Consider the following 13,439-nt stretch of genomic DNA (forward strand, 5'->3'; position numbering starts at 1 on the left):
CGTCACCCTCGTCACTCCATCGAGCCTGCCCGGACGAGATGGGTTTGCGTTCTGCTGCTCGGTTCACGAAAGGGTTACAGGGCAGAGTTGGAGCTCGGATTAGTCAGTGCTCAGTCAGCTGTCCCCGTTTATGGCTCTGGTTCTGCAGGGGGACCGGGAGCTCGGCACAGAGGACGTAACTGGATCGGGTAAGAGACGCGATACAATTGACCACTGGACCAAAGTACCCCGGGGGTAACAGCGCAATGTCCCCCGAGAGTCCCTATCGACGGGGAGGTTTGCGATGTTGGATCAGGACGTCCCGGTGGTGCAGCCGCTACTGAGGGTTCGTTTGTTCCGCGATTAACAACAACAGGTCGCAGGCCGGCAGAGCAAAGCCAGCCTTGGACAAAGCGAGGGTGGAGCGGGTTCGGTCCGGTCCGCTCCGGCTCCCGGGGTCGCACCGGCAGCAGGAGGGCTCTGTCCTGCGGCCCCACCTCGGGACCAGCGCGGGGAATCCTCCCGGGAGCGGCTCTGGCGCGGTCAGAAACCCGCAGAGCCCCACAGGAATTACCTCGTAAAAAGTCAGAGTCTGCTGGATCCCCGCTTTGAAGTGACAGCTGATGGAGGAAACAACAGCTGTTACCATAAACACCCCGTGCAGGTGGAGCACGCAGAGCGGGGAACTGTGAGTGTTCTCTGGGGACAGAGCATCCATCCCTGCCTTGCTCAAGATATCCCTATTTTATTGGAATCCCATCAAGGAATTCTGGTCCATTTGACCATTTGTTAAGCCTGTGTTCTGCAGTTTGCTGCCTCCCCATCTTTCAATTCATTCGTGTCCATTCATTGGTAAAGAAATGCAAGCACTTTCTTCCCTGGTTTAATACATCCTGACCTGCTCCTGAAAACCCCTACACATCACCCAGCCGTGTTATTAACCATGAAAAACGTGCAGCAGGGAGTGTGCCACTGTCATCTCTCTTTGCCCCCAATTAGTCCTGGTCTAACCCTTTTAGCCTCAAGAGAAACCAGATTACAACTTGTCTGTCAGGGCTGAGGTGGATTTTACGCAACCAATGTGGCAATTATCGAAATGATTGCTCTATCAGTCAGCAGCTTGGTACAAGACCTTTACATCTTTTTGCTGATTCTGGACTTTCTGAAGCAAAGAGGAATGGTTTGCTGGGTGTAAGGGCAACTCCTGCAGTACTCAGGATGTGTCAGAGCAGCCCAACGTGCATCCACTATCAGGAAAATGAACAGTCAATAGGAACTCATTAATAGCTGACTAAATCTTCTCTCTCCCCTTGCTTTATTCTGCTACTTGGAATGGTGGCCAAAGAAATGATCAAGACTTGGTTATTTCCTCGCTTCTTGACCCTTTCCTGAAGGAAATCTTCATTGGGCAACCGCAGAATGGAGCAAAATGAAGGTAACAGGAATTTTTAGTGTGAGGCAGCAGGATCTCAGTGATGACCAGACCACAAGCTCTGGATTTAGGCTCCACCTTGCGGGGTGCAGTTGAACTGATTCACCAACAACACAAACAAACTCCCTGAGTTTACAGCCCTGGCAGGAGGAGTCACTGAGGCAGCTGCTTAGAGCAGAGCCCAGTTTTAGTGGAGTTCTTTTAGGGTTTGATTGAGTCCATGGGCTGGAACTCACATTTGAGACCACCTAAGATCAGTTTGTGGGAGATGAATGCACTGATAAATCAGCTACCAGCTCATTTTGCGGCTTGCTGAGTAGGGACAAATCTTAAATCATAAATCTCCCCTCCTCACTGCTTGTGTTCATATCTAGATGCCCTGTGCAGGCTGCCCTGGAGCAGAGGCTGGGCAGAGCTCCAGAATAAAGCAGGGATTCATTCCAAGCATCTCTTCCATGGATCCACCTTGGGCAGCACCAGAGCCCAGCCAGGGCTGCACCCAAGATGAACCAAAATGGCCCCAAAATGCACCAGCGCTCCCGGGGTCTCTGCCTTGGATCAGTTCTGCTCCATTTGCACCTTGCAGTTCATTGTCCCATCCCAGCTTTAGCCCCTGCAGTCCCACCCTGCTTGTTTTTCTCTCTCCAGCCCACGGGGTTTGTGCTCTTGGGCTGAGATTTGGATCATTTGTCCTTGGTGCCCAGCTGGAGCAGAATTGTTTTGCCCACCTATTCTGTGAAGAGAGCTTACCAACACTTAACATGAAGCTCAGAACTACACACTGAACCAGCACAGAATCTGAATATAAAATATCAGACTATAAAAGCTAAAGCTTAAGGCATCAATCTCATTTTTCTCCCAGCTGGCTGTGGATGCTCAGGGGTATTTTGTCAGAGCCAGGACCTGGCCATGCTCAGGGAATGCATGGATCAGGCTGCAGGTGCTGGGACACGGCTGCTCAAACCAGCTGGCAGCCCGTAACCTTTGTGCCTGTGCCAGTGGGGCCGTGGTTACTCATCCCAGTCCCACCCACGGGCTTGGCACGGAGCTCTGCGCCTTCCGAAGCCTCGTGGCTCCTTATCGCCCCGATAAAAGCCGCGTGTGTTCGTGCAGAGCTCCGCCTGCTCCAGAGCTCCCAGCTGCCTCTTCTCCCTCTCTGCGTGTGCCTCACCTCAGCAGGGGGACAGGCAGCGACACAAACTGGCCCCAGGGAAGAGGGGGAATATCCCTGGAGTAGAGAATTTATCCCCTGGATAAATGGGCCTGCAGAACGCCAAGGCCTCAAGGAAGGGGGCCAGCATCCCCATGCTGGGGCTGGACTCGGCGGGCAAATCCACGCTGCTCTACAAGCTCAGGTACAAAGAGGCTTTTATAACAGTGCCCACGATTGGCTTCAATGTGGATATGATTGAAGCGGGGAAGGATTTCACACTGACGTTTTGGGATGTTGGGGGACAGAAGAAAATGAGAGAGCTCTGGAGCAATTTCCTGGAAGACGCCGGCGGGCTGCTGTACGTGGTGGACAGCTCTGACAAGCGGCGCCTGGAGGAGTCCAGGAGGGAGCTGGAGCTCATTTTAAAGAACGAATCCATCAAAAACGTCCCGGTGGTGGTGCTGGCCAACAAGCAGGATTTGCCTGGAGCCCTGAACGCGGAGGAGATCACCAGGAAGCTCAAGATAAAGAAGTACTGCAGTGACAGGAACTGGTACGTGCAGCCCTGCTGTGCCATCACGGGAGAGGGGCTGGCGGAGGCTCTCCAGAGGGTGGCCACGTTTGCCAGGCAGTACAAGAAGTCAAAGGAGACTTTCATCACCCTGAAGGAACTCAACTCCTTTTAAGGATTTCTACCATCCACTTCTGGTGACTCTTAACAGACTTCATTGGACAGATTAAATCTGGAAGTACAGGATTCTGAAGAACTTTTATACATAAATATTTATAAGGGACCTTGATAATATTAAATTTTACTGTTATACCTGGAGATACTTGATGTACCTGATGGGATATCTCATACCTGAGATAGGACTCTGCAGCATTTTATTATTATTTTTTTATTTACTTGGAGTTATTCAAGTTGAATGATGAGAAAGGGGCAGTCGAGCGCATGGAAATAAAATAGGTGAGCAGTGTTTCAGTGGCTTAAGTCAAATGAAGATTCAATTTTTTTCAAGTCATTTGGTCAGCAGTGATCAAATGCTGTTTTGTAATAAATGGAATAGATGTGTTTCCTGTTTGAAAATAGAGTGGGGTGAGAGCTGCAGCTCTAGTTATGTACAAGAGGATTTGGCTGTTTCTGCACTCTGGAAACCATTCCTGCAGGGAGGTGGTGACGAGCAGGACAGAGCAGGACGAGCTCCTCAGCCAGCCCCGGGCAGAGCCTGGCTCCAGGGCAGTCCCCAGGGTGCAGCTGTGAGCTCCCATTGTCCCAGAGGTGCTGCTCCCCTTGTTCCTGCACTGCTGCTCTGCCCTCCCCACCGGACACCAGCCAGGGAAGAGCTGAATCCTCTGGGGTTTGTGGGCATTTCCCAGTCCTGGCCGCTGGAAAAGCCGTGCCAGGGGTCCCCTTGTGCTCTCCTTTTTTTGGTTTCAGGATTACACCAAGGAAGTAGGTGGGAAGTAGGAAGTTTGCATTTCATTCTTACTAATAAACAGACAGGAATGTCAAGTTATAAAAGGGTGAAGCAGCAATAAAATCACCCAGACATACCCTGTTGTCTCATGCATGGGTTATTCAAAGACAAAAAGCATCAGGTGGGTTTGCTGAAATAGTAAACAAAGGGAAGTTTCCCAATAGTGGCTGTTATTAATACTGAGACTAATTAATTACCAGGGGCTAAATCCTGAGTCATGCTGAGACTTGCTAAAAGCAGAGCAAATGTCTGGATTTCTCATTGCCTGCTCTGGTGATTCGGGCTCAATAGAAAATAGCATCTTCTGTCCCTAAAAAGATCTTTAAAAGGCATTAATGTTGGTTTTCCAAGGTAAAAAAAATTCAATGTTTAAAAATATTATATTTTATATTGATACATTTATAAATGTTTGCATGTGTATAGGGTGAATTCTCCTAATCTGATCATGTGTCTGTTATAAAGCAGAATTTACTTCTGTGGCCTCAGCACTTCCTCAGGGGGAAACACTCCTGAGAGATTTAATGAGGGTGCACCAGGGTCTCAAATTAGCCAAGAAGCAAGTTGTGAAGGGAGAAATAAAGTTGTAAAGGAGACCAGCTCATACAGCTAAAAATGAGAATAAGCTCTCAGGCACACAGGCCCTTCTGCAGGTTATCAAATTACACTAAATGACACATCAACTTGAAGAAATGTTTTACATTATGCTTCAAAGGAAAGGAATAAACTCAATTCCATTCCCTTCAAAGAATATCAAGTATTTAAAAATTACATTTTTGAAGATCTTGGTTTCCCAGAGAAGTGAAGGCAGGCCTGTTCCATCTGCCCAAGGTGACCCCAACCTTTTGGAATCATTTTAAAGATTTAAAATAAATATCAGTCAGGCTGGCTTGGAGGTGCAGGCTCTCAGGGCAATTAGATGCCTGAAAGTCGAAATAAAAACCTCAGTGAGGCAGAGAAAAGTGACCACCCCTTAAGGGCAAGGCTGCTGAGGCACAAAAAGCTGATCCCCGTGGAGATAAATGCTCCATTGACACATCAATGGGCTCCTCTGCTCCCGGAGCTGCCGGGGCTTTTCCATCGTGCTTGGACCAGCAGAGCACTCAGGCTCCCTCAGGATGGACAGAGATGGGGTGCCCTGCTCCAAACCCGGAGCAGAACCTTCCCTGGCACTCAGCACATCTTGGGAAGGTGCTGGGAAGGGAACTGGGGCGCAGCTCTGAGCCCAGGCTCACCCCAGCGTGCTGTGTGCTCCCGGGGGAAGCCCGGGGATTGTTGGATATCTGATCCCATCACGTGTGCTGGGGTGAAATTAATACCCAGGGACTTCCTAAGGTTCCAAAGCTTCCAGCTCCATCCCTCTTGGGGAGTTTGAACTGCCTGGCTGAACACCATGAGCAGAATTGTCTTGGTGTTTCAGGAATTCTGCCGGTGCTAAAGTCCAACCTGAAGCACAGGGATAATTTATTCCTACATAGGTTTGGCTTCTTTTATTATTTAGAATTTTTAGAGATTACTCACTGAAAAAACTTTTAGGATTTTTGAAGGGTTTGGGATGCTTTGAGATGGTGAGAAATCAGAATCTGAAGAGCCCTGAAGCACTGGAGCTGAAGTCTGGGGGTCGAAAACTTTTCATGAGATGAAAGGCCTTGAAGAGTTGGGGTCAGATGTTTGTTTGGGTCAGCTGCTTATTTTGCTCCAGATTTGGGAATTTTTTAATCAGCTCACTCTGCTATTTTCCATTTTTAATTGTTGCCTTCTGGCACTCTCTGCAGGTGTTCTGTAACTGAAGAGCTCAAATCCTTCCATGTCTACTCCTGTTCCTTAAAGAGTTTGCTGTGCCTGATCCTTTGTGCCAAAAGAAGAGTCAGCATGACAAAACAAACGGGACACAAAAAGAGAAGGGCCTGAAGCCCAAGGCCTGCAGGACCCTGTGCCCTCTCAGGGAGATGGGGTTGGATGGCACCATTTGAAGCTGACAGACCCAGGGGATGGGGCCTGTCCTGTTGGCCATTCCTGGATGAGATCCCTGTGGTTTGAAGTCACATTGAGGTTTCTGAGTTTAGGAATAACTCATGGAGCTCATTGAACAGGGGTCCAGCCAAATGGGGATGAAATGCCATTTTAAGGGAAGGTGTGGAGCAGCAGAATAATTTGGAGAGCAGCACTCCCTTCTGCTTTGCCTGGGAGACAACAGCCAATAATTTTGAACCCAGGAGAAGTGTAGTGTCTAAGGACTGCAGGCTTCTCCAGTATCAGATAGCTGGTCTTGCTCAAAATGTCTCTGTGCCATCTCATTTTGGACAAGTAACTGCACCAAAGGAGAGACTTTCCCGTGTCAAACAAGTTCTGAGTGCTGCAAAGGAGACAGCACCACTTTGAAGTGCTGTATGCACATTAAACAGGTTTTTTCCCCAAGTAAATGGGCCATGCTGAGTTCTGTGCTGCTTCCTGCACTTTAATTAGCTGAGGTATCCTGTTTGGATTCTGGACATCCATCTCCTCAGATCCCACAGCCCGGATTAGCCAACTGGCTGCAATTTGGGATGTAAATTCTGGAGGGTGGAGGCCCTCAGCACACACCACACTGCAGGGACCATTTGCAAATGGAGATTCATGGACAGTAAGGAGCCCAGACACATTCTGAAGGGAGGGGATTTGAGCAAACTGAGCATTCCCTGTGCTTCGGTTTCTCCAGGATTCTGTTCCACAGCGGTGCTCGGTGCTCCCGTGCTGCTCCTGCTCATCCCTGATGTGTTCGTGGCTCTCGGACTGACACAGCTCCCCCCAGCCCTGCCACCTGTGTGTCCCCTCCCTGCCTGTACCCAGCAGGGCTTTGTCCCTGTCCTGTCCTTCCCCACGAGGCCCAAGGGAGTGCAGCTCCCATGCTCTCCTGAGCAGATTCCCCCGGGGTTTTTGGGTTAGCTCCCAGCCACTCCTCGGGCTTGGAGTGACCTACAGACATTTACAGACATTTACAGACATTTACAGGCATTTACAGACATTTACAGACATTTACAACCCCATTTCATTGTTTTCTGCCAGCTCCTCCCTCAACGCTCTCCTTTCCCAGGATGTATGCAAACCTCCTGACAATGCTTTATGAGCCGTGGCTTTTGATGAATATTTTTTATTATTTCCTTGTTCTCCCCATACTTATTCATCTGCTCCCTTTTAGCCTTACAGGGTGCTTTCATTGGTGCAAAGATCATCTTTTTGTTCTGGGTTTTTACTTTTGTTTTAACCTTTTGTTGACTTGTTTTTACTTCGTTTTTCCTTTTTTATTTGCCTGGCCAATGAGAAGTTTCTAGGCCTTTGTATTACCCTGATTCTGGCAAAATACTTTCAAAAATAAGTAATTTTGTGAGTTTAATAACCCACCTGGCTCTGAAACCCGAGCCATGCACATTGTTTGGTCTCAGCAATTATAGCTGGGAACAGCAGCAAGGATTTTATCGATCCAGACAAAGGCCAATCTCCTCTGAAATTCTGCTTGGCTGTTAAAGGCTAACTGTGCCTTGATCGATAGTTTTCAGTTACTTTATCTAAAGCACACACGTTTATCACTGAAGAATGTGAGTGTCTCAGCCTTCCCTCAAGAACTCAGAGAAGTTTTATTTCTTACAGGCCCGTCCCAGATTGCTGTGAAAATCCCTGGTATCGTTTGGATATAGCACAAAACATGAAGGCATTCTGCAAACAGCTTCATTAACAGATGATAAATTAATGTCTGGCTCCTCATGGGGTGGCTCAGGCCTGGATGCCTTTCCCAGCACAAGAGAATCATTTTGGATCGAATTCATGTGGATTTTCCTTTTTTTGAGGATTAACAATAGAAGGTAATAATTTTGGATCGAATTCACGTGGATTTTCTTTGTTGAGGATTAACAACAAAAGGGAATAATTTTGGATTGAATTTACATGGATTTTCCTTTGTTGAGGATTAATAATAAAGGTTTAATTTACCTGAAATGTCTAAAGGTGGTCACACAATTCTTCTGTGTCCATCAGCATTTACACAGCTTGAATTCTCTGAAAAGGTGAAAAAAAATAAGAAAGAAAGAATTACAGAAGAAGAATTGAAGGAGTTAATCTGGAGGGGTGGTGGGGGAAGATTAACGACAGCAATACCATGAAAAAGGGAGGCGAAATGAAAAGCGAGAAAATTCTCAGGCCAAAGTACTGAGTGTTGTAGATGCACAAAGAAACAGAAAGAAAAAAAAAACAACATTAACTTTGCACTCTGGTGCAAAAGCTGAGGCTGCTCCTCTTTTAAAATCAACATTTCATGTGTGCAATCCCTCCTGGTGCCCGCAGGGGAACTTTCCTGGGCTCTCCCTGCACGGTCAAAGCTGAGGGCAGCAGTTTCACAGATAAAATAATATCAGGCCATAAAGATAATGTAACTTTGGAGCAAATACTCTGCAAAGAACTGTCTCCTGATAGCAACTCCAAACAGTCTTAATCCTGAGTGTTAACAGTTTAAAAATATTTAATATATTAAAGTCAAACTTTGTGGAAATTGATTATAGTTTGACTTAACTCTTCCATTTAACCTACACAGGAAAATTTAAAATTTCTTAGCTGTCACCTACATTGAGCCTTTTCTTTTTAACACTTAAGGTTTTCCACTGAGTGATCTGGATCATTGATTATTTAAAATCCCCATTTATTGCCCACACTAACGGGTGAATTTGTGCAGGCTTGGTTTCCCCGTGTGCTGCTGAAAAGCCCCCGTCAAGCACTAAGGAAAACCCGAGGAAAACACCTGAAAATTGAGAAATATTATTAAAAACCACTTGTATCAAATGTGTTTCCTCGCTGAGACATCTTGTGGTGTGTGAGGCTTCCTGCAGCTCGTCAAAACGAAACAATCGGGTCGCAAAGTGGAACGGAGAGCAGGGGAGCTCGAGAACTCTCTGAGAGGCTTAAACCACACAGCTAAAAATCGCTTTTTTTAAACAAAAACTGCCTCAGTGCAACACTGATGGGTTTATTCTCTGAGATTATTTTCAATTTGTTAAATAAAAATAAATATAAATGTAAATGTAAATGTAAATGTAAATGTAAATGTAAATGTAAATGTAAATGTACATATACATATACATATACATACACATATAAATATAAATATAAATATAAATATAAATATAAATATAAATATAAATATAAATATAAATATAAATATAAATATAAATATAAATATAAATATAAATATATTGCTGTTAATTAGGTAAAGCCCACATTTGTTTGCATCATTCATTAAGATGAAGTTTCACTTTGTGGCACTGAAAATTCCCAACAATGAGTGATGCCCAAACTGGCCAAGCAAGCAGATTCCTAAGTGGGAATTCCCATTTTTCCCAAGTTGGTTGTGATTTGGAAGAGCCCTGGTTAGCAGTTCATAACTGAAGTGAGATTTGAATCTAAAGATGAATAATGAGCATTCAAAGGAAGGGTTGATCTCAGGGATCTGACAGAGGCACAGATTCCTGAAGCTGCTGAAATGCTGCGTAATTCAGGAAAATTATGTGCCCATTCTTCCCCCTCAAAAGAAAAGCTGAACAGAAATATTACCATTTATCAGCCACCAGAAAATCAAGGAAATCTCAGTCCCGAGCCTTGGGAGAATGGGCCTCGTTAGTGCTGCTGCTCAGAGCACTCATTTTCTCCATTACAGAGGAACAAAGAGAGATGCAAACTTGGGCTATTTTCATTTCTCTGCTCAATACCAAGCCCTGAGCCTTTCAAAATTCTTTATTCAGCCATGTATTCGAGTTTCCTTTCAAAATGAGCCCGAGACACAGCACTGACAATAGCAATCTGCATCTGGACATTTACATTTTTGTTGCATCTTGGGTTTGGTGCTGTTTTATGAGCTAAACTCTGCTCCCTGCAAGTGTTAACAGCCAGAAATAAAAGTTTAAACCTGAGATGCTCCCCAAAATGTCTCTGTTTTCATGATCCTATCAGTGTTTCTGTGTGCAACATGAACCACATCACCTAACACCTACCACCATTTAATTATCTGAGCATTTGTGTAGATTGAGTTTTCAAATACAGCTCCAATGATCAGCCTTCCTTTTGGAAACCTGAGGAATTGAGGATGGAAAAGCAAATTCCCCTCCTGCAGTCAAGTGGAACAGGATCCAGAATATTGGAGCTCCAGCAGATCAGAAGTTTTCCTTTCCTTTTAGAAATATTATTGAACTCACCCCAAACCAGAGACAGAAGCATTTTTTGTCCCTGTCCCACCAGCAGCAATGCTACAAGGATTTGTTTTAACATGGAAAAAACACATCCCTGGATCTTCCAGGGCAACTTGTCATGGCTCATCTCAGTAACCATTTCTTCACTTTTTATCTCAACTGAATTTTTTCCCTTTCCTTTAATAGGAAATTGTGCTGGAAAGGCAAAGCAGCTGGACACTGGCAGGGAAGTGCAGCTCCACACTCTGCTGATTGAGGATTGATTCCTCTCCTTCTCTTGGGCCATTTGCAGCTGATGGATTTTTGGGATCTACTCCAGCTCTGTACCAAGGAACATTTTTGCCCATGGTCACGTCATGACCTACAAATCTGTCTGCAAAAGCTCTGATTCAGCACATGAAAAAGTGAACATTTGTGGGCTGAGTTGTAGGAAAAATGCCACAGCAGGCCCTTGGTCTGAGAGGGGCCAGAGCAGCCCCAGGATTTGTGTGCCACAACTGAAGGGTTAGAAAGGGAAAGGCATCGAATCCTGTCATACTGCAAACATGTGAAGATGATTTTTCAGTCCATCACTTTAAGAAGCTGATTTTTAAAAGTGAGTTTTTAAGTACCAGCCCAACTGAATAGTACTTTTCTCAAAGTGGAAATACTTCTTTTTTTCGAAATAGAAAAAAAAAAAAAGCAGAATGCAGTGTAACCAGTGGTTCTGAATGAGCAAACACAAGGGGAAGCACACACAGGAGCTCTACAGCTCTGCAATAAAAACGTCCCTCCCTGAGTGAGTGTGAGCCCAGCCTGGAGACAGCAGAGCTGCCCAAGTGTCCGTGGGCCAAATCTTGGATTCCTCCTCTCATCCAAAGCACTTCAGCCAACTCCCATCAAAAATCCCCTTCAAACCTGTCTGAACACACCAGCTGAAAGATTATTATAAAATATCCTCCCAGCAGTGGGCTGCTTCTTTGTTAATACCAGCTATTCCATTTGGATAAACCCTGGGATTAATGGGTGTTTTTCTGTGTGCAACACAAATCTTTGCAGCTTTACATAACATTTTGTTCCTTATAGGAGGGAGATAGGGCCATGAAAACCCATTTGCAGGAGCTCCTTTCACCTAAGTGTACATTTAGTAAATAAATTTCATCCATTTTATACATATTTATACTAATACATTAGTAAAAGCATTCAGATCAATTCACATTATAACTCAAAAGAAGTGTTTAAGACAAGCTGAGAATTAAACATTTTCTAATTGCATAATGAGGTGCAAAATTCACAAATTGTGACTTGTAAACAAAATGTAAACTCTTAGTAAAACAAATCTATCTGTTGCTTGAAGGATAGGAAGGTGAGCAGAGCCTAATTCCCACCTTTACATTTGCATTATTATGTTCCAAGCTAAAAAAATATGCAAAAAATAACAAAGAAGCAGAGCTTTGTTGTGTAGCATCACATGAAGTCTGAACGGCACCATACCACGAAAATTTGTGTTTTATGCATAATTTATTATGTTGTAGGCACCTTCAGTTAAAAAAACTGTAAAAAAACCTGATTTAGTAAAAAAAACTCATTCAGAATCAAAATATCCAATTGTTTGTTTGGGTTTTTTTTCAAGAGAGCCCAGTGACACAGGATTGAGGATTCAGAGGGGAACTGGTCTATCCTTCAAAATTGGTCTTCTGAGGGTTTCTGCACTGTGGACCTGAGGTAAAATCAAACAGAAATAATGTCATTGTTCCTCTGAGAGCCAAGCAGCTGAATTAGATTACAGTTACATAAAATGCACTTGATTCATCTCTGATTATGTCTACAAGAAAATCACAATATAAATTATTCTTTGGATGATACCAGATCAGAAGACCACTGAAGGATTGTCTTCCTTCATAACTCAGCAAGAGCAAAGCATGTATTGGATATTATTATATGGAGTTACACAGAAAGGAAACGGGGTGTTGGTAAAGAAATTTTATATATTTGACATATTTTTACTAAAAAATATTAGTAAATACTAATAGAAGTTAATACAGTTTATATATTTTATATATTTTGCTAATAAATATTAGTAAATGCTCATATAAGTAAATTTTATATATTTTACATATTTACCAATAAATATTAGTAAATACTAATATAAATAAATAAATTTTATATATTTAACATATTTTATCAATAAATATTAGTAAATACTAATATAAGTAGAGAAGTTTTTTATATTTTACATATTTTTACTAATAAATATTAGTAAGTACTAATATAAGTAAATAAGTTTTTTTTATATTTTACATATTTTTACTAATAAATATTAGTAAATACTAATATAAATAAATAAATTGTATATATTTTACATTTTTCCCAATATATATATGGTAAAAGCAGCGAGGTGGTGCAGCAAGGTGATTTTTGGGCAGGGCTGGATGTGGAGGAAGACTCTGCAGGGTGATTCTCAGTTCTTTTCAGGTGGTTACTCATACAGGATCGGGGCTGTTGCTCAGCCCCTGACCTGGTCCGTCCCTTTCCAGGAGCACAGAGGGAAGGAAGGGCAGCAGAGGGATGGTTTCCCTGCGAGGTCACTGGCCCTGCTTTGGGCTCTGAGTCAGGCCAGGATGTGCTGCCTTTCCCACTCCATCCTCCCCTGACCACACCGAGCAGTGGGATGAGCATGGCTGGGGTAACAAAGACATGGGAAAGGTGCTGATGAAAAGGGCACTGATGGAATAAAAGGGTCTTCTTTCCGTTCATAAAATTCCAGGCTGGGTCTGACACAGGGGCTATTTTTTACCATCAAGTTCTGACTAGTTCTGAGCACTGGGCAGGAATGGAACATGCAGTACCAGAGTCCAATTTCATTATTCATCAGAGAATTTCTGCCTAATATCTCATCTAAACCTACGCCCTTGCAGTTCAAAGCCATTCCCTGTCCTATCCCTCCATCCCTTGTCCAAATCCCTCTCCAGCTCTCCTGGAGCCCCTTTAGGCTCTGGAAGGGGCTCTAAGATCTCCTCAGAGCCTTCTCTTCTCTAGGCTGAACAATCCTGACTAGCTCATCCTGTAAATGAAACAGAGCACTAACTAAAGATACTAATTTTTAAACAATTTTTTATCTCTGTGTAGTCTTCTACAGCATTACTACATAGAGAATCCGCATTACATTTTCAAAAGTCAATAGCTGTATCTAGAAAATGTCATTTTTGTCC

At 44.0% G+C, this 13,439-nt stretch overlaps 1 protein-coding gene across 2 annotated transcripts; it reads left to right on the forward strand.

Moving 5' to 3' along the window:
* The first annotated feature begins 20 nt into the window (after positions 1–20).
* Positions 21–8,011, forward strand: ARL14 (ADP ribosylation factor like GTPase 14). Of its 2 annotated transcripts, none has more exons than XR_004980759.2 (2): positions 21–188; positions 5,815–8,011. XR_004980759.2 is itself a non-coding variant. In XM_036389140.2 (2 exons), the coding sequence occupies exon 1, from the start codon at positions 2,669–2,671 to the stop codon at positions 3,248–3,250; it is 582 nt and encodes a 193-aa protein (XP_036245033.1). In that variant the 5' UTR covers positions 21–2,668; the 3' UTR covers positions 3,251–3,531; positions 5,815–8,011. The 2 variants fall into 2 exon arrangements, 1 of the variants encoding a protein (XP_036245033.1); XM_036389140.2 differs by having other exon boundaries at positions 21–3,531.
* Positions 8,012–13,439: the final 5,428 nt, after the last annotated feature.

The sequence above is a fragment of the Molothrus ater genome, chromosome 10, assembly GCF_012460135.2.
Source record: "Molothrus ater isolate BHLD 08-10-18 breed brown headed cowbird chromosome 10, BPBGC_Mater_1.1, whole genome shotgun sequence".
Lineage (NCBI taxonomy): Eukaryota > Metazoa > Chordata > Aves > Passeriformes > Icteridae > Molothrus > Molothrus ater.